This window comes from Phalacrocorax aristotelis, chromosome 5, assembly GCF_949628215.1.
Source record: "Phalacrocorax aristotelis chromosome 5, bGulAri2.1, whole genome shotgun sequence".
Taxonomy (NCBI): Eukaryota; Metazoa; Chordata; class Aves; order Suliformes; family Phalacrocoracidae; genus Phalacrocorax; species Phalacrocorax aristotelis.
In genome coordinates, this window is record NC_134280.1 from 41,922,339 (window position 1) to 41,949,220 (window position 26,882).

Genomic DNA, 26,882 nt, shown 5'->3' on the forward strand with positions numbered 1-26,882 from the left:
CACACTCTCATGCACATCACTCTTTTGAGGCTTAATTTCTCATTTTAAAAAGGAAGATGTTTGCTTTCTTCCAACTTTTTTTTCAGGGGTATGGAGAAGGAGGGGGCAAAGTGAGCAACGGGCATTACTTCATCTTTAATAAGCTTCTAGCACAATAAGGACCATCCTTTGCACTGTAGCACTAAGGTGCTATCAGAAGCCAATAGATTCAGGTTAATAATTAACATCCACATCACATCAAACAATTGTGTTGCCCTTATTTCAATTGCTTTCAAAATCTTCCAACTTTTCTGTCTCAAACACGTGCAATGGGTTGCTTAGCTATTAATTTTAGAAGCTGTTTTTGAATGATACATTACAGAATAAAAAAAACAAAAGTAATTTTCCACTCTGACTCCAATTCCTGAATTTACTTATTGAATTGCAAATGTTACTCCCTTTCTCTTGGAGCAGGGGAACAGTATCTTGGGGTCTATGGGAAAAAGTATATTGCTTAGGGATTACGGCCAAATTGGTCCTTAAAACCACAAGCGCTGATGAAGACAGTACTTCTGGGACTCTGCGGGTAAAACTCTTGGCTGAAAAGAAATAGTTCAGCAAAAAAAGCAATCCACAGATACCCCCATTAATAGAAATAAAAATGTGAGGTTCCCATCTAGGCCACAAAGACTCAGTAAAGGTATTATGTAAGAACAAAACACAAGTTACTGCTTTTGAGACCCTCCCCACTCCCACCCTGCAGATGGAGGAGAATCAGGGACTGAAAAGAAGCAGACAAACTTCTGATGTAAGCCAAACAAGGACGAAGAACCACTTCCATATTAACACAGCTAATTACAAGCTGATATTATGCCATATTCCAACGCACCCACCACCCCCAAAGAAAAAGCAACAGGTACTCAAGCTCGCTTACTCCTAAAAAAACCTCACCAAACCAATGCACCAAAACAAAACATGTAATAGGCATAGCTATTGTACAGCTCAAAAAAATAATATGCCTTTGATGCTTTTTATTATATCCTTGATCCTTCAAGGTTCACATTTTTAAGCTTTTCTTCTAAAACCACTGAGGCTAGGAACTTTATTTCAAAAAATCAATAGCCAAGACTGTCACCTAATTATACGAGCTAGGGCTTCAAGTCGGTGGGGAAGCAAAGGAACACAGACACCCAGAGATTTATGGCAAAAAACGCAATTGTTGGCAAAACACTCATTGTCCTGAACTTCTTGTTTTATCCCTTCCCTTCCCACTCTGCGAAGGAGTGCATTTTTTCCCCCAAAAAAAAGTGATGCGCTATAATCCTGTCTCACTGGCTTTGATTTTTCCCCTTCTAAAAAAATTAGTCTTTTAATGTTCTGCAGTGGATGTTTCCCACTTTGTACACAGGCAATAAATTAAAACAACGATTTTTAAAAACTCTACATTCGCTGCCAGCTAGACATCATTTACAAGGAGGCACAACAGCTGCATCGCCCTCAAAGCCAGACTCCTGCCAAACCAGGGCTCAGAAAGCACAGGTATGATTTTGCAGGCTATGTCACAACATGCTTGTGTTTCCCGTTACTGTTGTTTTGGTTTGTTTTTTGGGTTTGGTTTTGTTTAAAAAAAAAAAAAAGAGAAGCAAAAGACCAAATTATCAAACTCTGCTAGGAATGATGAAGCTCCAGTGGGTGGGAGGGAAACAGGTGTTCCCAGCACCCTCAGTGTACACATGTGCTCAGTTTGGGGATGCAATTGATGGGGGAAATACAATGTGTGAGGCAGGTATCCAGCTGTTGTGAGGGGAAAAAATAATAATAAAGTCGTTTTTAAGTGGTGAGGGAATGGAAGACCGTTAGAAACTTGCCTCAATAGGTACTTGGGGCAAGCAAAAAGGAAAAAATAAGTAGAGGAAAAACACGAATGCAACTGGGACAGCCCCTTAGGAGCAGCCCTGAAGGAGCACCAGGGAGGAGATTCCACACCCCTCCCCGAGACCCCGTTTCTGCGGTAACGGCGGGGCAGGCGCAGGGCGCCCGGTTGCCGGGGCCGCGGACAGGCCGCCGCCAGCCGGGGCAGGGCCGGGCCGGCTCCGTGAAGGCCTGGGGTCGGTGTAGGTGCGCCGAGCCGGGCTGGGCGAGCCCCCCGGTGGAGGAAGGAGCAGCCCCACCGCGCCTCGCCATGTCTCAGGCGTGAGTAACGCGGGAGCCAGGCGGGGCGAGGGGCCGCGGGCGCCCGGGAGAAAACCCTCTTTAAAGGGGTGAAAAAAGCCACACACACCCTCCACGTACCTCCGTAGGGAAACACCTGCCGATACAAACGCAGTGCGACCGGTTCCGCCGGGCCGTGTTCGCTGGCGCAAGGCCCCGGCGGCCCTTCCCGCCGCGCCGGGCCTCCCCTGAGGGGAACTTCGGGGAGGGCGGGAATCAGCCCCGCAGAGTAACCGCACCACCTCATCAGTGTTTAGGCCAATAGTAATATTATTCGTACTCTGTAATATTATTCGTACTCAGGCACTAGGCCCCTTTTCTGCTTGCAAAAAATACTTTTCCCTCTCTTACAGACCAAAATTTGCACATACTGTGGGTTGTGGTGGGGTTTTTTTTTTCTGTAATGAACTCATGCTCTCAGCACAATACAAAGCTTTAAAAGATTATTTGCAATAACCAGACACTGATGATGGCACTGTATCAAAGTGCCTGCAAGGAGCCATACTTGTTTCTCCCCAGAAATATTACTAAGATACCAAACTCCTATAATTAAGAAAGCACTACAAAACTGGAAACCTAACTGTGAGCGTCTCTCATGACATTATCCCTCAGTATGTTGCTGTTTGCTGCTTCCAGGTTCAGCAGTACAGTTGGGCACAGCCAACCCAGTTTGGGGCAGCTCTTCTTTCCAGTTCTGAGCTGGATGGGGCTTGCTCAAGTTCAATAATTAATCATACATTGAGGGGGAATGACCCTCAGGCAGTAGTTACTGCCTTCTGCAGCTCCTCCTCTGCAGAGTCAAGCTCTGACCTGGTCAAACTGACCCTACCCAAACCGCTGGCCCCAGCAGGTTGTAAGCACAAGCATCTCCTGGCTTTTTACCCATAGTCTTCTCCTCTGGCATCTGTGGTACCAGTCTCAAAGCCTCTTCTTTCTTTTGCTCAGCGTCCTCTTTCCAAACTCCAACTCTTTGCCAGGTGAAATCCCTCAGACTCTAAACCATCCCTCCAGCCTCAGAACTAGAGCAGCTCTCATTGTCAACTCTATATTGGGTCTGCACTAGCCTCCCTTCCAACCACCTGCCTCAATGCATTTGCAGTCCCAGCCAGGTACCACCACCACCGCCACTGTTTTCCAGCCAGGCAGCTTCCTTTTCCTTGCTCCTTGGCTCAGGAAAGAATGGTAAGCTGAGGAGGAAAAGAAAAACATCAAGGGCACAGCCTCCAGCAGCCTTAAGTTTGAGGAAAGCTTGGTTAGGTCCCTGGCTAATCCAGTACAGGGCTCAGCTTGTAACAGCACCAATCATGCCTTGTATCAGTATGGTGACTTAGTTAAGGGAAGTTCAGAAAGGAATGGATAGTTATCTAAATCGCATTGTTTAAAAGAAAAAAACAAAACAAAACAAAACAAAACCCAAATCCACGAAAGTAGTGTTTGACCTCCTCCTGAGAGAGTTATCTCAGAATCTGTCATTCCCAGTGAGTGCCTGCATTGGGGCTGCTCTTATTTGAGCTAGATTAACACAACAGGAATTAAGCTGAGTATAGTTAGAAAATACTTGTGCTTCAATTGTTTGCCTTAACTCAGTTTAATTTTAATAGCGACAGGGCTCTTTAGCATTTCCTGTAGCACTAAACAGCAAATACATATAAACATGAGACCCATCTCCGCACCACATGACAAAAATATATGCAGTTCTGTTTCCAAAGAAAGTAGTGGTGCTGGTAAGGGACTCCAGTCTAATATTCATGGTACTTGGCTCACTTATCTATAATCACTCTATAGCTGTGCACAGCACAGCATTTATAGCTTGGTTAATCCAGTGCTTTGTAAACACAAGTCTGAATAGACACCAGATCATCACCCACTGTATCTACTGAGCTTGAGTTAAGCAAGAGGCTGGACAGTTTTATTTACCCGATTCTACACCTCAGCCAGTGTACCAAGCTTTTCATACAGAGTGTGCTCTTCTTTATTGCCCCAGCAACCAGATTCAGGTTATCACCTGAGATTCTCAGCACTCCTTTTAAAAAATAGTTTTTTTAAAAGAGTTAATCAGAAATGCTCCCAAACCATCAGGAAAATAAGTACTAAATTATTATCTAAATGTACGTGGCCTTAAAGGTTTAATTTCATTATTTTTAAGTGGCTGGGGCTGACAGTGCTGGCAAGTCCATAAACATTATATCTTAATGTTTACTGTATGCAGCCTTGTGTGTCCTCAGCAAAGTTGCAGTCAGTGCCAGTGGTCATGATATAGCCTAAGACAAAAGGACAAAAGGAACGCATGCAAGGTACAGCTCAGTTGGTTCTCAAGCAAGGTACCGAGGCTGCTGTTACATGATTATATGTAGTGAGGTTATCCTGGCTGCGTACCATAAATCAGGCTAAATTAAAAGTATTTTAAAAGCTATGTGACAAAAACATAACAGACTGCCTTACTTGTAGGCAGTGAAGAAAAGAGCTAATAATGCATGGGGTTTATGAGAAAGAACTTTGATATTTTGGGCAAAAATATTTTAGGGGACACCACCTTATTTGGCTGGGAATGAGGATGGCTGCTTATCTTGCCAAGTCACGTGGAAGACATACTCCATCCTACAACAGGGTAGGCACATCAGTAAGTCACAGCCAAGTCTATAATACTGATTTTTCGATGCCGTACAAGTCACATCCTGTGTACTGTATAGAAATGCTACACAGCACAGGTTTTTTTGAGCTTGAGGCAAACAGCTGCTTTTTAGACATCTGGAAGAACAGCTGCTAAACACAGAGAAATTGCATGCATCTTGTGCAGCCAGTTGGACGTGCTGGCCGTACTAAGCGTGTGTACAGGGCAGCTGTCTTGCATGCACCGCAAGTCCGAGCAGTCAGACTGGCAACTTTTGCAGCACAGAGTCATACTACACACAATTTACATGGCTGGGATTTCAGTATTTCCAGTCAGTTTATGAGGCGTGTTTCACCATCCTCACTGCCCTATGATTTTAACAGTGTGTAAAGCTCACAGAAGCGTGTTATTCCACTGCTTTAGTAAGCTTTGTGTCAAGATAGAGACAGGACACTCAGGAAGTACTCAGCTCTGTTCTCTTAGGGTCAGTAAGTTCCAGCAGCCAGCCAAAAGAAAAGTCAGCACGTCCAGACATGCTTGACATTTTCTAAGGACAGGCGCAGTGCTCACAAGAGAGCATGCCCATTACATTTGCTGAAGGGTTGATTAAGAAGTGCTGGGCGTATCGCACTTCCTAAAGTACTCAAACCCCAGCATTTGCATACAGATGTACATTTTGTTCCAGGCATTGAACAGGAGATTTACATAGCTGTTTTTGCATTTATGTTTTCCTGCTGCGTTTCCTCCTTTTTTATGAATGTGTTTACCATTTACTCGACCTGTAGGATCTTGACCAGTAATTTCTTAACTTGCCCTAGCAGCCCTAGTCCAGACACATTCAAAGCTGAGTCTTGGCACTGCTACCATTTGTAACAGGTTTTAATCAGCTACAAGACATTTGCCACTGCCACCAAGGAGCTTTAAACAATCAAAAAAGCTTTAAAATTTAATTTTATGTCACAAATAGAACTTATTATAAGTCAGTGGTTAAATATTAATCTAAGACAAGATCTTTAGGATCTCCCCGTCTGCTTCCGACAGAAGCAACCAAAGGAGAGCGATGTATTTAATATTACATCCCCAAAGCTCAGTTAAAGAAAATCAAGGTTGCAAAACCGAAATGTAAGAAAATGTTAGTGCAACTTTTAATCCCCTCTTCTCTCCACCCCACCCCCACTTCGCGTGGCTGCATTACGATGCAGTTTCTTATGTTGCGATCACATCCTATTTTCTTCCCACGGGGCCCCAGCCTCATTCAGCGATTGGGCTGTTGTTGAATATTTCTTTTTATCCCCTCATTCAGTGTGTGGCCCCAGGCCATATTCTTCAAATTCCATCCAAACGCCACAATTATTAGCTTCCTCCTGGGCATTCCTAGCATGTTCCTCTAATACATCTCCTAAGCATTCACGGATTCATCTTTGCCCCTCTTTCCACCCCTGGTAAGCATTAGCATGTCATCCTGCTTATGTCAAAGCAGGAAAACAGAGACAGATTCAAAATTGTCGACATTAAGGCTCAAAACTGCAACTCCCTCCTGTGCCTCCCTTCAATCCTTAATGGGCAGGGAAAGATCTTGTGTGTTACTCATATGTTGTCTCCTTTGGGAAAAAGCATTGTCAGTGGAAATATCCCAGCAGCACTTGTGCTAGAAAGCAGTGAGAGAATAGGCTACAGTTTTTGAGAAACTGAGTAGACCGTGTTAACTTTGAGCTTAAAGACTCCTGATCTTGGCAGAGGCAGAGCAGCACCCAGACTCAGCATTTGCCCTTTATGCATGCAACTGTAGGCAGCTGGATGGGCAATTGCTCCTTCCTTTTCTAAGGGAAGAAAAAGAAAAGTATGCACATAAGGTGGTTAATGCTGAAATAAACTTCATTAACATACCCAGTAAAATGCGGTATAGGCAAATGCTGCCTGGAGCTTGAGTAGGTAATGTCCCTTCAGCTCTGATCTATTTCTGATTATCCATCTCTCAACAAAGAACTCACTACAATATCTGCTGCAGCAATGCTACATGGTAATTGGATATAAGTTACCAAAGCTCTCCTTCACCATCCTTTCATGCTTCCTTGACCAGGAGAAATACTGGATACAAAACAGAGGAAGCTGCTGTTTTCTTCCTTACCGCAAAGGAAAGGGCAGGCTCCAGCCCAGGCAGGAGCTGTAGCCTGACAGACAGAAGGGTGGCCCTTGGAGCATGCTACAGGAAAGTTCAGCCTAGGACAATGTCTCCTCCACCTCAGTCGCTTCACAATGTCCTCCTGTAAGAAAACAGCCATTTCTCCAGTCAGTCTGTGAGTTTGGCTAGAGCAGGTGCTTGACACCTGCTGGGTGCAGTGTTGCCACTGCTGCTCAGTGAAACAGGCTTCCTCACCTTCCCTGCAGTTTCCCATTACATTTATGCCAGCAAAATAATAATAATAAAAAAACCAAACAACTAAAACCCCAACAAAAGACAAACCACTTTTATCCCCTATTCACTTTCTGTAGCAGTACCAAAGAAGGCATTTAGACATGACAGAAGCATGGAGCTGTTCACATTAACGATGGCAGCAGGCTGCATGTTTTCTTCCCCAGCCACGACCCAAGCCTACTGAGGTTTATCCTTTATTTTCTCCATACGCTTCAAACTCTGTAAAACATCATCATGGCTAGAGCAAGCATACTTAAGGGGGGTCGTCTGGCAGCATTACCACCAGCTAAAAAGTTTGGCATAATTGTAAGGCTAATCTTATTTTAGGAGCAAGGCAGGCCTGACCAAGTTCAGACCCATGAGTCAGTACTGCTCCAGACTGCAGGCTAAAGGCTTTTAAAACAGGAATTTATTCAGACAGCCTTACAGTCAATTCAGTTGTGTCATAAGGCCACACTGATCTCTGTTCCTGTCTGCAAAAAGTTCTCTCTATAATAAGGCAAAACAAAAAAAGAAAAGAGAGGGCTACTCATGTAATATATTTAGCTCAGCAATCACCACACAATACCTGAGCAGGCTGTAGTGGGGGAACAGGTAACTGCTGACCTGAATAAACCAGCAGTCATTTTAAGTGTGGTGATTTGTAGAGAGAGAAGAAAATAAAAAAATTAAAACAGCAGCATTTGCACAAGCCCCTTTTCCTCTCTGGGCCTCACTTTCCCCTCCCAACCTTTGTCTCTCGTTTCTTTATTTTACAGAGGCAGCAGGGCAGGGTTTCCCTCCCCCTGTTTGCCCAGGTCTTAGCACAATGGCTGACCTGTTAAGCCCCAAGTATCTAGAGGAGACCCCGAGGACTGGCCCCTGCACGCACTTCCTTGTCACCAGACCCAAGTGTCAGCTGCCTCTGCTCTGCTCCATGATTGTTGGCTTGATCTGCATGGTTATGAATACGTGCTGGGCTCCTCATGCCCAAAAGAGCCCTGCTCCATCGCACAGGTCCCTGCTGCAGCCCAGCTCCAAACTCCCTTGCTGTTACAAGTGCTGCCGGTGCTTTCTCCGTCTCCTGTTAGATAGCCCAACACAGTGCAGTCTCGTTTTCTGAGAAAGGTGGTTTGCAGTGGCAGCATAGATGCTTCAGAAATGTTTGAAAAAACACACACGATATAGTGCTCATTTAATCAAACAGGAGTTTCCTGGGTCAAGTCAGTCAGATTTTTTCCCTCCCGTCTCTTTGCATGTGCCCATCCATCAGAAAAATCAGAAGGGCCCATGCAGTGCTACACTCTGCATTTACATGATCAGTGTGTGAAAGCATGAGATATTTCTCTTTCTCCTAGGAGAGACAGCCCAGAAAAAACAGGCAAAGAAGCCTAGGTTCAGCCCATATACAAATCTGGAGACAGACACAGCTTGGACAGCAGGCTGTGCCATGTCCTGGAATAACAGATATAGTGTTCCCTTTAGCAGCTGAGTGAAAAACACCAAGACACTTCAGAGGGGGAGAAGAAAACCACACAAAGGTAACCCCACTGATGCCAGATTCCACTACTGGCTCAAGAGTGGGCTGAGGGACAGTTTGCACAGTCAGCACAAATCTTTTGTAAGAAGGACATGCTTAAGTCTCAAAACTAATTCAACACAAGTAAGCAAGCTAACCTTAGCTGCACTCCAAACCGACATATTTTAAGTGTAAGAAGAGATGGGTCAAACAAACATTCAGAGTTAGAGGGCCCTGGAATATTAAAATGAGGTGATGCATAATTTGGCAGGATTTTAAATATCTCTTTCTAACTTGAGCAGAAAACCATATTTTTAAACTTAGCTTTAAATAAGCAGATCAAGCTTTATTTTGAACAATACAAGTGAGATGCAAACTACAAGTCGTGCTATGGCAAGAGAGTCTTCTTAAGCCCTTTTTTTAAACTCTGTTTCTGCTTTGTGGGAGTGAAGAGAAGGGACATCAGTTAGGAGGTAAAGCCTTGACGTTCCCTCCAAGCTGTAAGCTGCCAGAAAGCACTCTGAGGGCTCTGGAATTAAGTCACTTTATGTGTTTTTTCCTCATCCCATTACCTCGGTGCTTATTTTCCCTATAACACACCTATTTTGTAGTTGCTATGACAATTTGCAGCATTACTTACAGCGCTATACACATGCGGAGATCAACAGGCAGACTTCTTTCTTTGCCAGGATTTAATAATCTTATGCCTTGAATAGGAAAATTGTGTTCAGTCCTGCTGGTTACCTGCGCTAGTAGGCTAGTCAGACGCTCTAATTCAACTTAATTCTGATGCAGTATCATCCTCAGGCATGGATACAGCCCACGACCTACCTGTTACAGAATGGGAACAACCCATGAGATGAACCAGTAACACTCAATAAAAAGCCAGCGCACTGAAGGATGTGTTGTACTCCCCTTCAGTGCATAGAAGCAATTTTGAGGGGGTTTACAACTTAATGCAGAGAGAGACTGAGCAAATAGGCAAAATTCAAATGGGTGTTAAGGGGTTGCATGCTGCCTGATTAATGCGCAAGGAGAGTCTGTCTTGTCCTTTGCTCTTAATGCGTAACTTTGAGGACATAGACTACTCCTTCTAACTACCCTTGAACGGTTTGTTGCCAAAGCTGAAGGGCTCCCCAGGAATACAGCAACTCTGCCAAGTCCCCCAGAAAGGGCTATGAACACCGAGCACATCTAATCTTTCGAACTAGTCCAGAAGGGCTCCCCTTTGGACACTAGTAAAATCTGAAATAATTATTTTAATCCTGTTTTGGGGAGGGGAAACAGATAGCTATGCATGTATGTGTCCTCTAGTTTTTAGTCAGGGTGAACCAAAAAACACACTCAAATCACATTTCTGCTTGCACTGTCCAATTATCAAGCACCTGCTGCTCCCTGTCACATGCCTAACAAAGAGAAGCATTAGGGATAGCCACCCCCCCCACCCCCACACACACCCACACCCCCCCGCCAAGATGTCAGTCACCCTGACTGGAACAGGTACACAGGAGTTATCAGCTTATCACAGCTGAAAATTTAGCAGTTTCCACTGGAAAATGAAGTATTGAATGAAAAGATTGATGTGGCCTGTCCCTTCTTTTGCCTTCATTTGGACAGAGCATCACTGCTGCAAAAGCTACAAAAATACTATAATAACCATTGTCTCAATATCTGACCCACAGCAACATGCTTGCAATCATCATAATGCTTATCTGATAAACTAATGCTTTATGGAAACAATTATGTTCCATCTATATTGCCTTATGTTAACATACTCTGAAGGGCTAGAGCACTCCATTCCCCTCCTCCCTCAAGAAGTCATTCAAAATATAAAAAGAAAATGGATATTAGCTGGCTCAGCAGGAGGAACCACTTGACATTCCTCAGTCAGAAGAAGCAGAAAGGGAGATTATTGTAAATTGGAGTGGACAATCGTGGAGTCAGTTCTTGTTGCGGTAAAATCTGTTGTCTCCATGCAATAACCTGCATTTGAAACGCTCTAGCCCAAGGATACCCACTGTTCATAAATCAGCTGTATGGTTGTGGGGACAACCTCCAGGGCCAGCCTTTCTCAAAGATTTATAACCTCCCCGCTATCAAATGGTCTGTGAGTAGGCACAGCTAAGTAAGTACAATACCACGTTGTTTCCTTCTGTGCTGGAAAACCCCATGAACCTCACACCAGTGTACGTTTTTCCATGTCCTGCCTTCAGAGGAAGCATACAAAACTCCCATTGATCAACGGGCAGGGCTGTTAGGTCAAAGCTAATGCTGGTCTTGTTTGTGCCAATCTCCTCCACTCTGCTGGTTTTATTTTGTTTATCTCCTGTACCTGGGTTAATTGCTGCAATTGAGTGATTTGGATGGTGCAATGGGATGTAAATGAAGTTGGAAAAAAAGGAAGGGGAAAGACCTGGGTGGGCTGCAGAGATATTAGGAAAAGCAAGACCAGCTGCATCCTGCAGAACCCCAGGTCAGCTGAAAAATATAATATGCACTTAAAAAAGCTAATAGTGCAAATTCAATAGCAGCATTCAGATTGTTGGTGTTTTTGCTGACTGCTGCAGGGAGTCCCAGCAGCATCCTGGACGTGAAGCACACACCCCACACTTGGGGTACTTGTGGACTGGAGTTTGTCCTGTCCACCCCACCGGTCACTCTTGTGGCACAACCCTTGGGTCATTCTGTACTCCGAGGTCGGGAGTGATAAGATCAGCTGACAGAGCTCCAACCTAGACATTTATTATCAAGCACGAGCAATGTTAACAGCTGCCCAGCTTTCTTGTCAGTATTAACATACAAGCACTCCCTCAATGTTGCTCAAACCAGCAAGAAGTCTGCTTGGAAAGCTCATCTAGTGGAGACAAGGCCTTTTACTGTCTTCATCCTTCTTTGAGAGGCTCTAGAAACAGCAAGCAATAGCTAGATTAAGCAAGTGGATGGGTCTAGATTGCACCATTGAAGCTAATGACCTTTATTTCTAGGTGTAAGAACCAAGAGTCAGCTTTCCCTGTTACCTTAGCCCAGTTTTCCCCTCCTCCTGCAAACGTGGTGACATGAATCAACTGTTTTTCTCCCAGCATAACTGAGTCTCAGTACATAAGACATTTCCTACCTCTGCTAGTAAAGAAGCACTTTCAAAGACAAAATTTTTTTATGCCTGTCACTCCCAAGAGAGTCTCCACTTGGCAAAGAGAGGTTATGAAGTAAACAGGACCTAAAAGGGTCTTTAACTACCATGCATGTTAGCACCTTTCAGTGACAAACCTGGTGTTTGAGCTCTTCTCTGAATAAAACTCTCATAGCCCAGAGTACGTTTCTTGCCCCTTTAGGATGATTTCCCACAATATTCTGCACTGATCTGCTTTTAGCCACTAAAAGCCAGTCCATACTCGCATCAGAGCTCCACCTATTCCTACCAGAACTACCAAGTAAAAAGCATTTTCACTTCTGGAAGTATAGCTGGCCTTAGGTGCCATCTTCCATATCACATAATCTCTAGCCGCTGGACCAGACATTTAGCAACTGCTTGGAATGCAACACTTGCTACGATAGAAAGAAATTATTTTCCTCACTTCACATTTGAAATGGTGCCCACAGCTACACTCTACCATTAGCACCAACACAGCCCTTACCCTACAATTAGTTCCAACCAACCACTTTAGAAAGGCAGAAAAGCAACACACACTTTAGAAACATCAGTTAGTTTTCATCCCAAACATGGAAAGACCTAAGAGACCTTCCCCCGTCATAAGAGCTTTGCAGAGGAAACACCGTTTCTATTAAATCATCATCTCAGCATAATTGAATGAAACTCATGACCCTATCAGGGATGCAGCTTCAAGCATATGTTGAGGATGAAGTCAAAAAGTTTTTAACTTTTAAGCTTTCATTAATAAAACCACATTTTAAGATTCCTATTTTTAAAACAATCAAAAAAGATAAACTTTTGCAAATGTTTTTTAAAATGCATTGTAGTTAAAAATCTCTTTATAAATATAATGTCTCACATTTCCAGGCTTGCTTTTTTGAGAAATCCACACACATAGAGCCCTGACATCATTGTGCGCTAACTCTTACTTTCATGTCGTGTTAACATAGTCTCCTCTTTTTCAATTAGCACTTACAATAAAATGTGGACAGATGCCCAGAAAGACCTTGACATCCAGCTCCAGAGAGAAAGAGAAGAGTTCCTCCAGCCAGAGAAGGACCGCGTGAAAGCATTCAAGATGTTAGCCACTTCCTATATCAAATACATGCAAATCTTCCGTAACTTGGAGACAGCCCATGACCAACTCATTCACCAGCAGAAACGGACACTGATTCGGCAAGTGCTAGATGGTGTGATTGGCCGAATCCTGGAGATGAAAAAAGAGATGGTGGAGCTGGAGAACTCAGAGTTTCATTACATTGATAATATCCTAGAAGATCTAAAGCTTCTCCCGGTAGGTCTACCTCTATTATGAACATATTCACAGGAACTTTGCCTATCCTATATTTTAAGGACAGTCACATGTACTTGCAGTCTATGAAGTTCCACCAAGTCATTTAGCTTCCTGTATGTTCACTAGTGTACTGGGTGATCAGTAATTATGGCATTTTTATTAAATATCAGAGTATATTTGATCTGTGATGAGCATTACATATTGGAGCAAGATTTTAAAAGCTGATCTGCTTGATCAATATGTTGTATTTCTGCTTCTCCATAGCAGCACAAGCTCTATGGATTTTTCACTTGCAGATGTCCTAACCTAAAGTCATATTAGCTTAGACAGCTTTGCTCTTAATGTCAGCAGCTTGATGCTGCCTGATTTTAATGTGGTATTAGATAGAAGATAAGCAACCAAGGCACTTAAGTCTGCCCGTTGCATCACTGTGAATCACCCTGGCCTCAGGCCTCTCCCAGAGATTGCAGGTAATGCTACAAGTTGCACGGCCTGGTCTACTAGCTCATAGTACAACAAATTACTAAAGTGAGAAATCTGAGACAAATCTCTTATTGTAAAGGAGGCAGGCACCGGGAACATATTCAACATCCAGGGTTCAGGACTGCCTGCTGTAAAAGCAGCCCCCTAACAGACAGCCCACTAAACCAGATGAATACAAAAACAATAAGGCAAAGTCTTGAAGCTGTTCTGTAAAAGCAGTGTGAAAAGTTAGTGGCCAAAAGCTGCTTACTTCTCTCTCAGACAGCTCCACCTATTGTCAAATTCAGGTACCGCTGCTAACAGCTTTTCTAAAGCAAGAGTCGGAGCTTAAATTACTGCTTTTTTCGGGATCCTAGTTAAAACATAAGTTACCTGGTATCATTATAGCATTATTTACAAACATGTCTCTGTTGCAATTGCACGTGTATGTCACTCTGCAAATTTAGGGTAGCAATTACTATGCATTTTCACCAGCTCTTTACCTTACAACATTAGTTATAGCAGCGGACCATTTTAAACTATGAGAAAGTATACTGGAGAACATAAACACATCTCCAGAGGAACTGATCCCTCAAATCATAAGATCAATAAGCACTGCTGTTTTCATGACTTACCAGTAAATCCACTTGCAGCAAAAATTTAGCAAGTCTGAAAAGTCATGCTTGACATCTATTTTAAAAAAAAAAAGCATAAATTCAAATTCCTGCACCACATCTTAGTTTAAGAAGGCATGACATACCTACCAAGAAAAAACCAAAACAAAACAAAAACACCAAGCCCCAAACCAAACACACACAAAAAAACACACTGAAGAAATTTCAGGCTTTTCCAGAGAAAACATTATTTTCCACAGTAGATAGGATTACAGATTTGTGGGATTTGTGGGTTTTTTTTTTTATAAACTAGTCACATATTCTTGGTTCCAAAACAAAATTACTGGCTGCTACCTGACAAATAACTGCTATTTCATAAAGAATCTGCCCAAAAAGGAGATCTCTAGCCCTTTTTTTCACTGTATCATCATAGGCTAAAATCCAGCATGACTGTAGGCAGAGAGCACAGAGTAATCTCATATCTGACACAGTGATATTGCATACTTCTTACTCTGTCACTGTAAAGCCAAGCTTCATCTTCCTATAGTTCTGCGCTTCACTTTTTTGTACAGTTGGCTTCCAACACTCAGTCACTCAATATCCTGGGGTAACAGTAAAAGTATTTGGATACACAAATCCCACATGGAGCCAGGAGTGGCTAAAAGGCTGCAAATTTGACTTGAAGATAAACATCACAAACCTAACTTTTCAATGCTGGGCCACAAAAAGAGATTATGAAAAGAAGTAGTCTCCCTGCTCCCCACGCCTTCCAGCACTAGCACTAGCATTATAGCTTTGATCTCATCTTTACAGTCAGTAAAAGTCACAGTCCAGATCACTTGTAATTAAAGCCCAGATTAGACATCAGAGATACTCATCACCCCTACACTGACCAACTTGCACTACTGACAGCATAAAAGCCCTCTCATCCTATGTGAAGGTGTCCAGACAAACTGCTTGATTTCTTAACCTAAAGACAGCCAGATTTGTAATTCATCCTGGAGCAATTTACACTCTTAAAGTACAATGTATAATCATTTCCACCGCCAGTCAAGCATGTCAGAAGGTGCAAACAGGGAGCTCAACAAGACAATTATTTAGAAACTTCAGCAGACCAGACCTGCATTGATAAAACCAATAGAAATAAACACAGTCCTACTTAGATGCTTTCTTATGCTGCTGTAACAAGTATGTCCCAGTCTGCAACTGAGGCAATGTGTAATGAAATCTTTAAGTTTGCAGTTCATAGGGGCTGTTTTCATTGGCCACAGTCTTTGCTGAAAATTCTTGCTCTAGGAATTGGAAGGCCTTAGGGTTCACAAGCAGCGCATTTACCATGCACTTATGTCAAGGCAGGAGCGGTGCTTGTTCTTTACAGCCAGCATTTTCCTCCTCTTTATCTGTCCATACCAGAGGTAGCATTAATGCTGCCAAGGATCAAGTGTAAGGTCTCCCTGAGCAGGTCAAAGCCCACCAAGTTTACATATCAGACAGAACAGAGAGTACTGATAGCACAGCATCAAGTCTTGTACCTATCTTATGTAACTTGACTGTGCAACAACTCATGAGTGGCACAACAGGGTAACTGTATTGCCTGTTTCACCCTGTCCCTCTGGGAGAATCGTTTACTTGAGGAAATATTCTGCATGCTCCTGAAGCATCTAGAAGGTGCATTCTCCTCGCCCCCCCCCCCCCGCCCAACCCCACCCAAAAAAAAGATACTTGCCAGTAAATATTCTTGAAGAATTGTCTCCAGTCTTCAGCACAATACAAAGAACAGGTTATGCAACTCCAAGCATCTTAACTTTTGGGGTGCTTTTTGTCTGCCTCTCTGCCTTTTTCATTTCATAAGAGTGAAACTCTACAGGAGAAGAATTGGTAGAAATGTGTATCAGTTACATCTTTTCAATGATAGAAACAAGAAAGGACAGCCACTTCTAATCATGCCTGATTTTGAGAAGTGACTGAGATATCACAGTCACAGACAGTGACAGTTTGTCTACAGGTAGAAATACCCATAGATTAAGAGAATTGTGCTTTGGCTCCTTGTAATGGTTAAAAAAAATGCAACAGAACAGACCTATTTTTCACGTTGATTAAAAAGAAGTGGGATGATCATACAACCAGAGGTATTCAATTCAGTGGAAATCATGTTTAGGTTTCTGGCAACCCTGCCAAATATTTTAACAGTTTGATAATATAATTGAGCCATTATAAAAAGAAAGATTTCTAGGCTGCCATGGTTCAGAAACTGGGTTGATTTATTTGTTTTTGTTGAATTAGGCCTTAAGTAATTGCAAAGTAACAGCTCAGCAGCTGTTACAGAGGTCAAATTCCCCAACACTCCAAATATTCAACAATCTCAGTCCAATTTAATTGCTTTGTAAAGGTGTTCAATTAATAACTAATGAGATTTTAATGCAGTTCTAAAAAGCATCTCATGACTATTTCTTCCTCTAGGAAGACATAGAAGTACCTATCCCAAGGTATTTCATTAAAGAAAAGCTGGAAGTCCTGCAGCAGAGGGAGAAAGTCCTTGATCAGATTTTGCTTAATGCTGGATTGCAAACACAGGTAAGAATACCACCTACCTACCCAAAGCATGCTTAACTTCTTTGTTTGTAGCCACAAATGTCTGAACACATGAGCCACTAATTTTACAGATAAGGTGCAAATAAAAAATAACATCAGGAATTTTCCTAACAACATCCAGTCACATCTTGAGTCTGGTTAGCAGTGAAATGAATCAAGACTGCTTTATGCATCTGAGAGTGTGTCAGAGAAAGGGCAGCACTTTGGCCAAGTTTAGTAGGTGCTTTATTTGTCTAGCTAACTCTTATCACATAATTAGTCCTACTGAAATCAAGTTGGCTTAAGTTTTACTGAACCAGGATTCCTAACTGGAATGGGCGAAACTCAGAGTTCAGGTCAGCACAACTGTTAGTATTCAGTTGTTTATAACCTCTGAACAATGACTGTAGTCTCTTCTACAGCTATAGAGCTGCAGCTGCTAGGAGGAATAGAAAATTGAGTTTTGGCAGAGCAAAAGTCATTACAGAGAAGTACGAGTGCTCCAGTGAAGACTGTTCTGGATTTGATATACTTTTGACCTTTTCAAAATGGCGCATTGCCTACAAGCAGTCGTTGCTAACCTCCTGAAATAAAAAAACTGCCTACATATCTGGATGACTTAGATTCGTAGATGTTATAGCCATAAGAGACAGTCCTGATCAGACCACTTAGTCAAACTGCTGCACTGCCCCAGCCATTGAATTCTCCACCCGTAATTGTGCTGGTGGAGGAAGTCTGCGAGTTGATCCCAGAAAGCAACAGAGGGGAGGTTTCCCAGGGAAGGAAACGGCACTAGACAGAGGCAGTCTGCAGAGACAGAGCACAGGCTTTCTGCTAGATTACTTTAATGGGCAGCTGCAGTCGTCTTGGCCTCCACAGTAAATCTCTGGGTAAATTCTCTGCCCTTCTAGTGGTCTAATATTGGTCTGTGGAGAGCCTCTGTTTCAGTACATTACATCTCAAAGCCTTTTCATTTCCCACAGTTTTGCTCCCACCCCCTTTCAGCATGGCATCCATTTCAGATGAGACTATCTGGTGTGCAGCCAGCTCACCTGGGAGCACCAAGCTCTTGCACTTTGGACACTGGCATGGTCCAGGTCTCCCTTGCCAGGATGCCACAAGAGAGTCACAGGATTCAATAAATGTGAAATAAATAATCTCACACAGTATGAGTCCAGTGTCCTGTGCTGCACTTCCAGTTCAATCGCCACTGGGATTGCTAGAGGGTTGTCAGCACTTCTGCATGCATTGTAGCAAGTCATGTACACTCAGGAAATCCTAACTGCTGTGTAACAGACCACTGTATTCTTCAGTGTCCATGGCAGTGCTGTTATAAGCAGCCTAACATACATCAAAAACAGTGGAGCTCATCAGAGGAGTCTGCTCTGCAGATCATTTGTCCTTCTGTGTAATTCTGTTATAGAAAGCCCTGCTGAAAACATAGTATAGTGAGCTCCACACTATATATAAGCATCAAATGTGAACCGTCTCCAACAGAGGGATTAACATCAAGAAAGGACAATAATTCAGCTTTTCCATGGGGAGCATGAGGGGTTAACAAGAGTTCTCAGGAGTGAGAAGGGGGGGAGTCCCTCTCTCCAGCTGTGCTGTTCTAATATGTTTTTCCCCAAGCCTCTTCTATTTGGGCTGCTCAGGCCTGGGCTGGCTCAGAACAGCCTATCCTTCCATTCAGCAGGAGAGCTGGGGTCCCAGCAGCACATCCAGAAACCCATCCCTTCAGAAAAGTAAAAGGAAGACATTCCATAGCCTAAGAAATTATCCTTTTAATTGGACAAAGCCCTGTGTTTCTTTATGTCTTTTTTCTCAAATGGGTAAAGTTCAGAGCAATGCATAAGCCACATAGAGCTGTTCTTGCTTCCCACTATAGCATCAGGCTTTCCTTGTCACGCATCAACATGTCAGGTTCACTTTCTCTTAAAGGTCCTCAGGAAAACACATCTCTCAAGATATCAGACTTCCAAGATATCGCAAGATAGTACTGAGAAAGGAGTCTCTGCTCTTTGTGACAGGGATTTTTTTGTCTTAGAAAGTTTTCACAAGAAGTTCATTGGTTGTTTCATTTGCTGAGGTAAGCAGTTAACAAAACATCACTAATACTTTGCTTTGTCCATTCCTTTTTCATTGTGCTGTTGAAGAAACCTGTCAAGACCATGACGTTTGAAGAAGCCATTAAAATGATCCAGGTTGCAGAACGGGCTCGCCAAGGCTGTCGTCGAGCAGCGTTCATGAAGCAAATTTACCTTGAAGAGAAGAGAGAAAGACAAACTAAACTTCAGGTGCAGATGGGTCCAAATCCAGATGATGCTGCCACTTGCATTCAAAAGGTGAAATACCTGATTTAACAACAGTTCTGGCAGAACCAAATGTCAATGTTTTGTCCAGAAGAACAGCAGTAGACAGAAATACAACTCATAGGATTGGAAGTGTTCTGACATGACAGCATTCAAGGTGTCTAGCAAGGTGAAATACATCAGTTAAACCACTTGAAATGAGACAGAACCCTAGATGTGAGATCAGTGGAAACAGTCCTGCACTGGCAATGCAGGATGACTTCGACATGTCGGTTTTTTCCATTCTGATTTTTATGACCTCAGTTGCTCTTTCTGGCATCCCCTTGGAATCCAGTGCATCTCAGAGAATTGATGCCTTTTCCTGTGATCTCTGGGGAAAGAATTAATTCCATATCTTGCAAAGACAAGAAAGGGAGATCACTGTTAAATTCCAGAAAAAGTCTTTGCACATGTATAATTCAGACAATTCGGCCTGATAAGATTTAGACTGAGCTCCTGTTCTCAAGTCTAAACACTTTATGAAAACCTGATAGTGTTATGTTTAGAAGATAGCTGTACCAGTGTGAGGGGATAACCAACCTCAGAACTTGTATTTTAAAAAAATAGCAGATGACAACCTGTTAAAGAGTAATAGTTTCAATTGTATATTGTGCCTTTCCTTCCTCTATTTGTTTTTTCCTGTGTCTGCCACAGTAAAGGGAACTGTAACAAGGCCCATTTATCTCATTAGAGTTTTGTTTACAATTCAAGGTTTGGCATGGATACATCCAGCGCAAGAAAACAGAGAAAATGAGAGAAGAGGAAATGATATTCCTGGGGATGGTAAGTAGTGCTGCCTAGAGAATATAAAATGCCACACTCTGTCTGTTCTTCAGACTTTTGTAATTTAGCAGAAGATGAGAAATTAATTTCTAAGATTCTTTCTATTTCAAAAGGAGCCTCTAAGGAATACAGAGCTAAACTGAAATGATAGATGGCACAGAAGTAGCATAATTTGTCTTATGCTGCATGCTTTTGTGCTATATATACACATAGTCCAATGTATATGGCAGATGTGGAAACAGGCAGTGTAGAATTTGTCCCAGGTTCTAAGGAATTTGCCCCAGGCAGGACAGAGCAAGCAAATTTTGTTAATCCATTTTTAACTCATAATTCCAAGACACTCGAGCTGCCTTATTCCTGAAGTAGAATTAAAGCACCAACATCGTCTTCTCCCACCCCTTTGCAAGCCAGTATATATATATATATATATATATCAAGAGTAGGAAAAAAGGAACATTAAAACTGTGGTATTAGTATCTCAATATTTCCATAAGTCCCCATGGAAATAAGAAAAATATTCCTCACATCATACTGCAAAAGTACAGGGAAGTGAACAGCTGTCCATGGTCAGTTAGGCTGTGTGGGGTGAAAATAAAAAATGAAAGCACCCCTTCCAGAAGAAGGAACCTCTTCCTCCCACAGTCAGAGAAAGTACATCTCCTCCTCCCACCAACATCACCTTTCCTAGCAAGTACCTGAGAAAGAGCATAAACTTTTTACAGTTGACATTTTCTTTGGGTGTCACCAAATCCCTTGGGCACCTTCATTAGGCACTAATGGCTGTCAAGCCTCACAGCTGTATTCAACTCCAGCTACAGTAGCAGCCCTTGTACGAAGTCCTAGTAAAGCTGCTGCACAGCACCACATTACAGAAACATTAATCCCTGCTCTACGTTTGGTAGATTTATTTATACCTCCATGTTCTCCAGTTCTTGTTTTCTTACCCAGCAGTAGACTTGTCCTTAGCTACATTACAGGTTTATGAAAACGAATTGTGCCTGTACACCTGACAAACATGTATCATCAGTTAAGAACAACCATTAAAAAAAAAACCCTTATCTTTAGGAAGTAACATGTACATTTACCGAAGTTTTGCCATGTTAAATACAGATAACACCTTATGGACTATTGTCTTCAATATCTGCTGGTCATTAACGGTTCAGTGTGGCCAGCACAGCTAAACAGAACTTTGGGTGCCAATTCTTCCTCTGTTTAAGACAAAGAAAATTCCCAGAGATTTTAACTAGTGCAGACCTAAAATGGTGAATATTTGGAATGCACTGAAAATGAACCTTTTGCAAAACAAGGGATCATTTCCTATCAAATCCCATGACAGTTTCTGTCAAGTCTTAAAACTAGAGCCTTAGGAAAGAAATCTAAGTCTGGTGTCAGTTATTGGAGGGTTCACAGCCAAGCACTCTTTTCATGGTGGCCAATGGTGGGAGTAACTGATAACTAGGATGTAAATAGCCTAGTTTACAGGGAGGAAATCTATATGATCATTGGGATGAAGGGAATTAAAAACAAACACATACGGTGTATTTGTTTCCTAACCTCCATGTAGGAGCAAGAAAATTGATATTTGCCACTCTGCATTCAGATCCATTACTCTTTATCAAGTATATAATCAAAGGATGTAAGTTAAAAATGGATACCTCTAAATAAAATTTTTTTAAAAATCTGTTCACCATTCCGGTACTTTTTTTATATTCCCCATTTGTGTTTCCCTTCTACTTTTCATGCTGCATTCCCTTCCATGGTCTCCAAAGGAACTGAGTGGCAAACAGGCATTGGTTCACACTGATAGATAGGCAGTGAGTTCCAAAGGTCAAGTCCCTTTGATGTATGATCACGTCAGCCCTTTAAAAAATGACCACAGATCTTCATGTGTAAATATGTTGAATTTGCTTTTCTAATGCTGCACGACTTAGATAAATTAGAAGGCCTAGCCATCCATTACTCCCAAGTCCATCCCAAAGGAGACTTGACTATTACTGCAATAAATATAATTTCTCTTATAATTATAGCTATTTTTAAAGTGTCTATGTTATTTTCATATAAAGACTGCTTTGCAAAAAGAGCTAGTCCATTTAAAGCTCTGAATAATGATTTTTTTAAAAAAATTCAGATGTGTTGGCCAAAAAAATATGGAAATATGTGCAAAGACCAAGAATTGTCTAGTCTTTTACTTAATTCAGTATTATGTTCTTTACTGTCTACTTCAGAAAAATTTATGTACCTTTTCTGGAATTTGATTCTGTTTCATCTTTTGCTTGATGACGAATTAGAAGACTATGTTTCAGAGATTTTTCTTGGCTCAAAAGTAAAGGCTCATTATTATTATTATTACTATTATTTAAAGCTTAATTGCAGAAACAGCATGATTACCTCAGCACATGTTTTTCTAAATTTCTGATAAATCACAACTTGCAATACCAGTTTAATTTATAACAAGAAGCAAGCCTCACTAAGAGCACATCTATCTTGATAACTGTATCCTGACCTGTTTCCTGATCTTCCTCACATTGCTGCCACAATGCTGTTTACTACCAGCTCCAGTATGACCACCATAACTGATGTTCCAGGCATAGGCCTGTGTTTAAGCCACACCAACCACGCTGATGTTGGAAAAAAAAAATCAAAAACCAAAACACACAACACAACAACAAAAAAAATCCCAAACCCACGTTGTCTTGAAATCATGCATGTGCTATCTAAACATACCTGTATTTCCTTGCTCTATTTTACTGTTAAAGCCCAATTATAACATACCATTTTTCCAGTTTTTAAACTAGTGTGTAATTCCACTTGTCTGTTTCTGGCATTTTTAAGTTCCCGGTCATTAAACACCACAGTTAGAGGTTGCTGTGATCGTTTCATTTTGCTGCAGCGCAACTAGCTATCAGCCTAGTGTAACTGGATGCATGAACTGGTTTTTGTCAACTGCTTTGTCTCAGGGTGGTGCAAGACAGCCCAAGCATAATAATGGATCTACACTCAGCGCTCTCACTAAGAGACTCTCCTAACAGAGTAGACCCTGCAGGAAGTTATACTTACAATCTCAGAACACAGGCTACTGGAAAGAGGAAAAGCTGTTTTTAACATAAAATGTTAGGATAAACAGTTGTTTCCAGTCAGACTGATTTATGGAAGGGTAGGAGGAGCCTATGAACAAGGAATACAAAAAGACAAGACAAAATCCATCCCAATTTAGGGGCTTAGCCTCTGTTGCAACTTTGAGGCAGGAGTACTCCGGAGGCCTGGACATTCCCTTGCTCATGTTTTTACTTAACAAGCACAAGTAATCAATCCCATTGGAGCCAAGTGCTCTGTATGCTTAAACAATTTATAGGACTGAGCCCTGCATGCTTTGGACATGGATACACATATACACCTTCTCGTCTCACAGATAGGTCTATTGATTTACAGTTACACAGCTCTCACACTGCCCTATTCCGTAATTTCAGCCCTTACCAAAGGGTTAGTGGCACAATATGTGCTGATCTCTGATTTTCTCACAGAGTATTTCCACCATTCTTCTTTCTTCTATATCCTTTTCACATGAAAGGATCTATGCGGTCTTAAATAAAAAAAACTTTTCTTTCCTTCTTACCTCTTTTAAACATACCCTAATTTAGGCATTTTTGTCTTGGATAATGCTTTTATTTATATCTGAGAAAACAGTTTGCCAAACATTCCTTGTTCTTTGAATTCCTGGTAAATATAATTCATTTCATCCAGTCAAAAAAAAAAGCGCAAGCATTTCCCAGAATAGCCTTCTTTGTAAACATTGGACTGTGACTAAATAAATATTTTATGGGATTTAACAAACTGCAAATTCAGTAAGTAAGTGAAATGTAAAATATTTCTTCAGCTCTTGAAAGTGGGCAGTAACAGTAGTGGTACACACCAGGCCTGGTTTTAATTGAGCATAAGACGATAATAACTTTTGTTTTACTTGCAACCTAGATGACATTTAGATGCCAGCAGTGTTATATGTTAATTCACCAGTCACACATGTACACCTAAACGGTGATAACTAATCTGTCCCATTTTCAATAGCAATTTTAAACCTGCTTATTTTTGAAATAGAAAGACACTGGGAAGCAAGAAGCGTGCTAAATAATTTGGCTTTCATTGGCTGCAGTCACACTAACAATGAAATTACTGCCTTTCACAGTCCAAAACATACTTGCCATTTTTAGTAGAAGTTTGACAGCATGCCCAGGTATAATACCGGAAATAAACATAACAAAAATTATATAAACTTATATGGGCATGAATATAAATGTTTTCTCCGCTCTACATTTCCTTTCATCTTTTTAAAAAGTGTTGCATGCCAATACTTTTATATCTACATAATATAAATCTATAAAACAGCCATTTTCAATATTTTTCTAACAAGGCCTCTTACTACAAATGCTCTCTTTGAATGGATATGACAATTACTTTAATTGGCAAAGCCACTGAAGTGAATCATATAGTAGGGAAGCTTTAATGAATGCAATATATTTTGCTTAGTTGTCCCTTTTTGTGCCTAATTTAGGAATTCAGCCACATAATTGATGTGGCTATCACCATTTGTGTGCTATGGAACCTATGTGAATGCAATCTTCATGAGACAAGAGAGACATCTTTAAAATACAGTCTTCCTGCAGCCAGACAAAATCATTGAGGAAATGAGAAAGCAAGAGCATAGCTAACTCTGATATCAAACTCTTCAAAAGAATTTGGATCACCATTGAAAATTCCGTATGATAACAGTCATGAGTAAAGAACAGGACCTCACTTGCTTAGGTGGTAAATTCCTTCAGTCTACTAGTAAGGAGTTACTTGTCTATGTAGTCCAAATATTAAAAAAAAACCAAAACAAAACACCAGTCACTTTCACTACTGGTGAAAATAAATGCCCATTAAAAATACTTACTTTGCTTAGGAAATAAAGCCTGCAGAGAAGCAAACTATGCTACTTCTGAAAATGAGAAATCTACAGCAAAATACTACGCAGCTACTACATCTGTCAAAAGATTACAATTATGGACAATACTGTCCGTACAGAACTTTTACTGAAGAAGCGCCATAAAACCAGTCAGTGTGTGTTTGAGCTGTGCTGTTTCAGGTCTAAGAAAACAAGCTGTCCTAAATTAAGTACCCAGTAATAAAAGCTGCAGTAAATCTACCTTTCAGGCATAATATGAATGTTAGCCTTAAAACGTGAAGTAAAATGAAACTTATTTATTTCATTGAAATGAAGACTATCTTTCCTTGTAAATATAGTCATAATCGAACAATTGAAGAGCAGTTAGTTCCACAGCATGGGGCCTCCTATACATAGAACTGTAGCCTTAAGCATGTTCAGCCAGCCTGCACACCTCTAAGTGTTTTATAATGAACAATAAAGCAGTCAGTGTTGGAAAGAGTTGTTGAGCTGACTAAGCAGAAAGGCAGGCTTTTCGAGCTAAGAAAGAGTGATCTGTGCAATTGAGTTCCTAAGTCGCAAAAGGAAAATGTAGAGAGACTTTCATCACATAAGCTTACCTGGGAGGTGTAGGGAACTTCTTCCTTCCTTCCTTCTATTGGTGGGTCTTCCACTGTCACAAAACCTCAGTTCTCTTTGGGGAGGATAGGCGGAGGAGGAGTACAGGACAGAAGGATCAAACAGCGCTCTCATCAGCATACTCGTGACTGATGAGTTGGAATAAAATTCTCTTTTAGACAAATGTCCATTTTGCCATATTAATTTAAACAAGGATTTTAAAGACAAAGCCCATCAAACATTAGATAAGCATTTTAAGTTAATGGACCATGTAGTCCTATTTTCCCCACAAACTCAGGAATCTTCATCTTATGGCCTATTTTTACAGCAACATCAATTATTAATATGTATACTTTTGCTGACAGAAGACCACACTAAAAATGTGAGCTTTGTTATCCAGTTCTGGGTCATTAACTGTGAAAAGCTTGTAAATATAATGGTTTATTCACATGGGAAGCCTTCATTAAGATGCATTATTCTACAACTGATGTGGCAGCATTACATTATCAAGTTCACTGTCTCCATCTAATATTTGTAATTTGTTTCTAAATGAGTTGCTCTTTGTAGGGCAAGTTAACAAATTTGAATTTCACGTGGCCAAAGAAATTTCTTAAAGATGGGAAAATGCTTCTTCCCCCAAGGAAAAGCTATTTATTAGTGTCTAACTGTAGCATGCCTCCCTTTGATTCAGAAGCAGAAACATTAGAGGCACTGAGAGAAGCGATGTTAGAAATAAATTGGCTTTTGTCTTCCTTCACATGCACGTTAAGTAGAGAGGGCTATAAAAGCAGCACTCATCACATTGTCTCAGTATAACTTTTAGCGCTCCAGAATAAGCACATGGAAGGTTGATCTGCAGTACTGGAAAGGCACAGCTCAAAGAGTGGTCAGCAGGGAGGCATTCCTGCTGGAGCTGTTTGAAACCATCCCCTCTCACTGACCATCTGCCTTGGCACTCTTTCTGCCATTTCAGTACCTATTTTCTCTTGCATCCTCTGATGGCCAAAGTTTTTTCAGACATACTTTCTTCTGAATTCTGCTCCTTGACAAGAGAACATAAACTCCACCAGGGCTGTTCTATAGACTCTGTCTCATTTGAAGACCCAAGACTGCTTCTGTACTCAACTTATATCTACTAGTTAATCTTCTCACTTTCTACCTACAGTCTACCAACTGACTCCTGTTCTTGATCATTCAAACACTTAAGTACATTTAGATCAGTTTCTTATATGCCAGGAAAGCAGTTTTAAGATAGGCTAACGAGTAAATCAGAGACTACGTACACAGAAGTTCTTTTGACATTTCCTTATCCTTATTTTCCTCAAGTCCAATTCTTTTTTTGTTGACCTAACTGCATTGATTTCAAAGTAACAGAATGGAAAGTCAGGCCAGTTGTACTTTCACC

General features: G+C 41.4%; 1 protein-coding gene across 2 annotated transcripts in view; it reads left to right on the top strand.

Moving 5' to 3' along the window:
- The first annotated feature begins 1,984 nt into the window (after nt 1-1,984).
- DRC11 (dynein regulatory complex subunit 11) overlaps nt 1,985-26,882 on the top strand; it is a 110,539-nt gene continuing 85,641 nt past the window's right edge. The window contains exons 1-5 of one of the 2 annotated variants that reach the window (XM_075094132.1): nt 1,985-2,172; nt 12,836-13,160; nt 16,697-16,810; nt 18,964-19,152; nt 19,870-19,941. In XM_075094132.1, coding sequence (XP_074950233.1) covers nt 2,162-2,172; nt 12,836-13,160; nt 16,697-16,810; nt 18,964-19,152; nt 19,870-19,941 — 711 coding nt within the window. In that variant the 5' untranslated portion in view covers nt 1,985-2,161. The remainder of the gene's footprint in view (nt 2,173-12,835; nt 13,161-16,696; nt 16,811-18,963; nt 19,153-19,869; nt 19,942-26,882) is intronic. The other variant, XM_075094131.1, reaches the window with a different exon arrangement.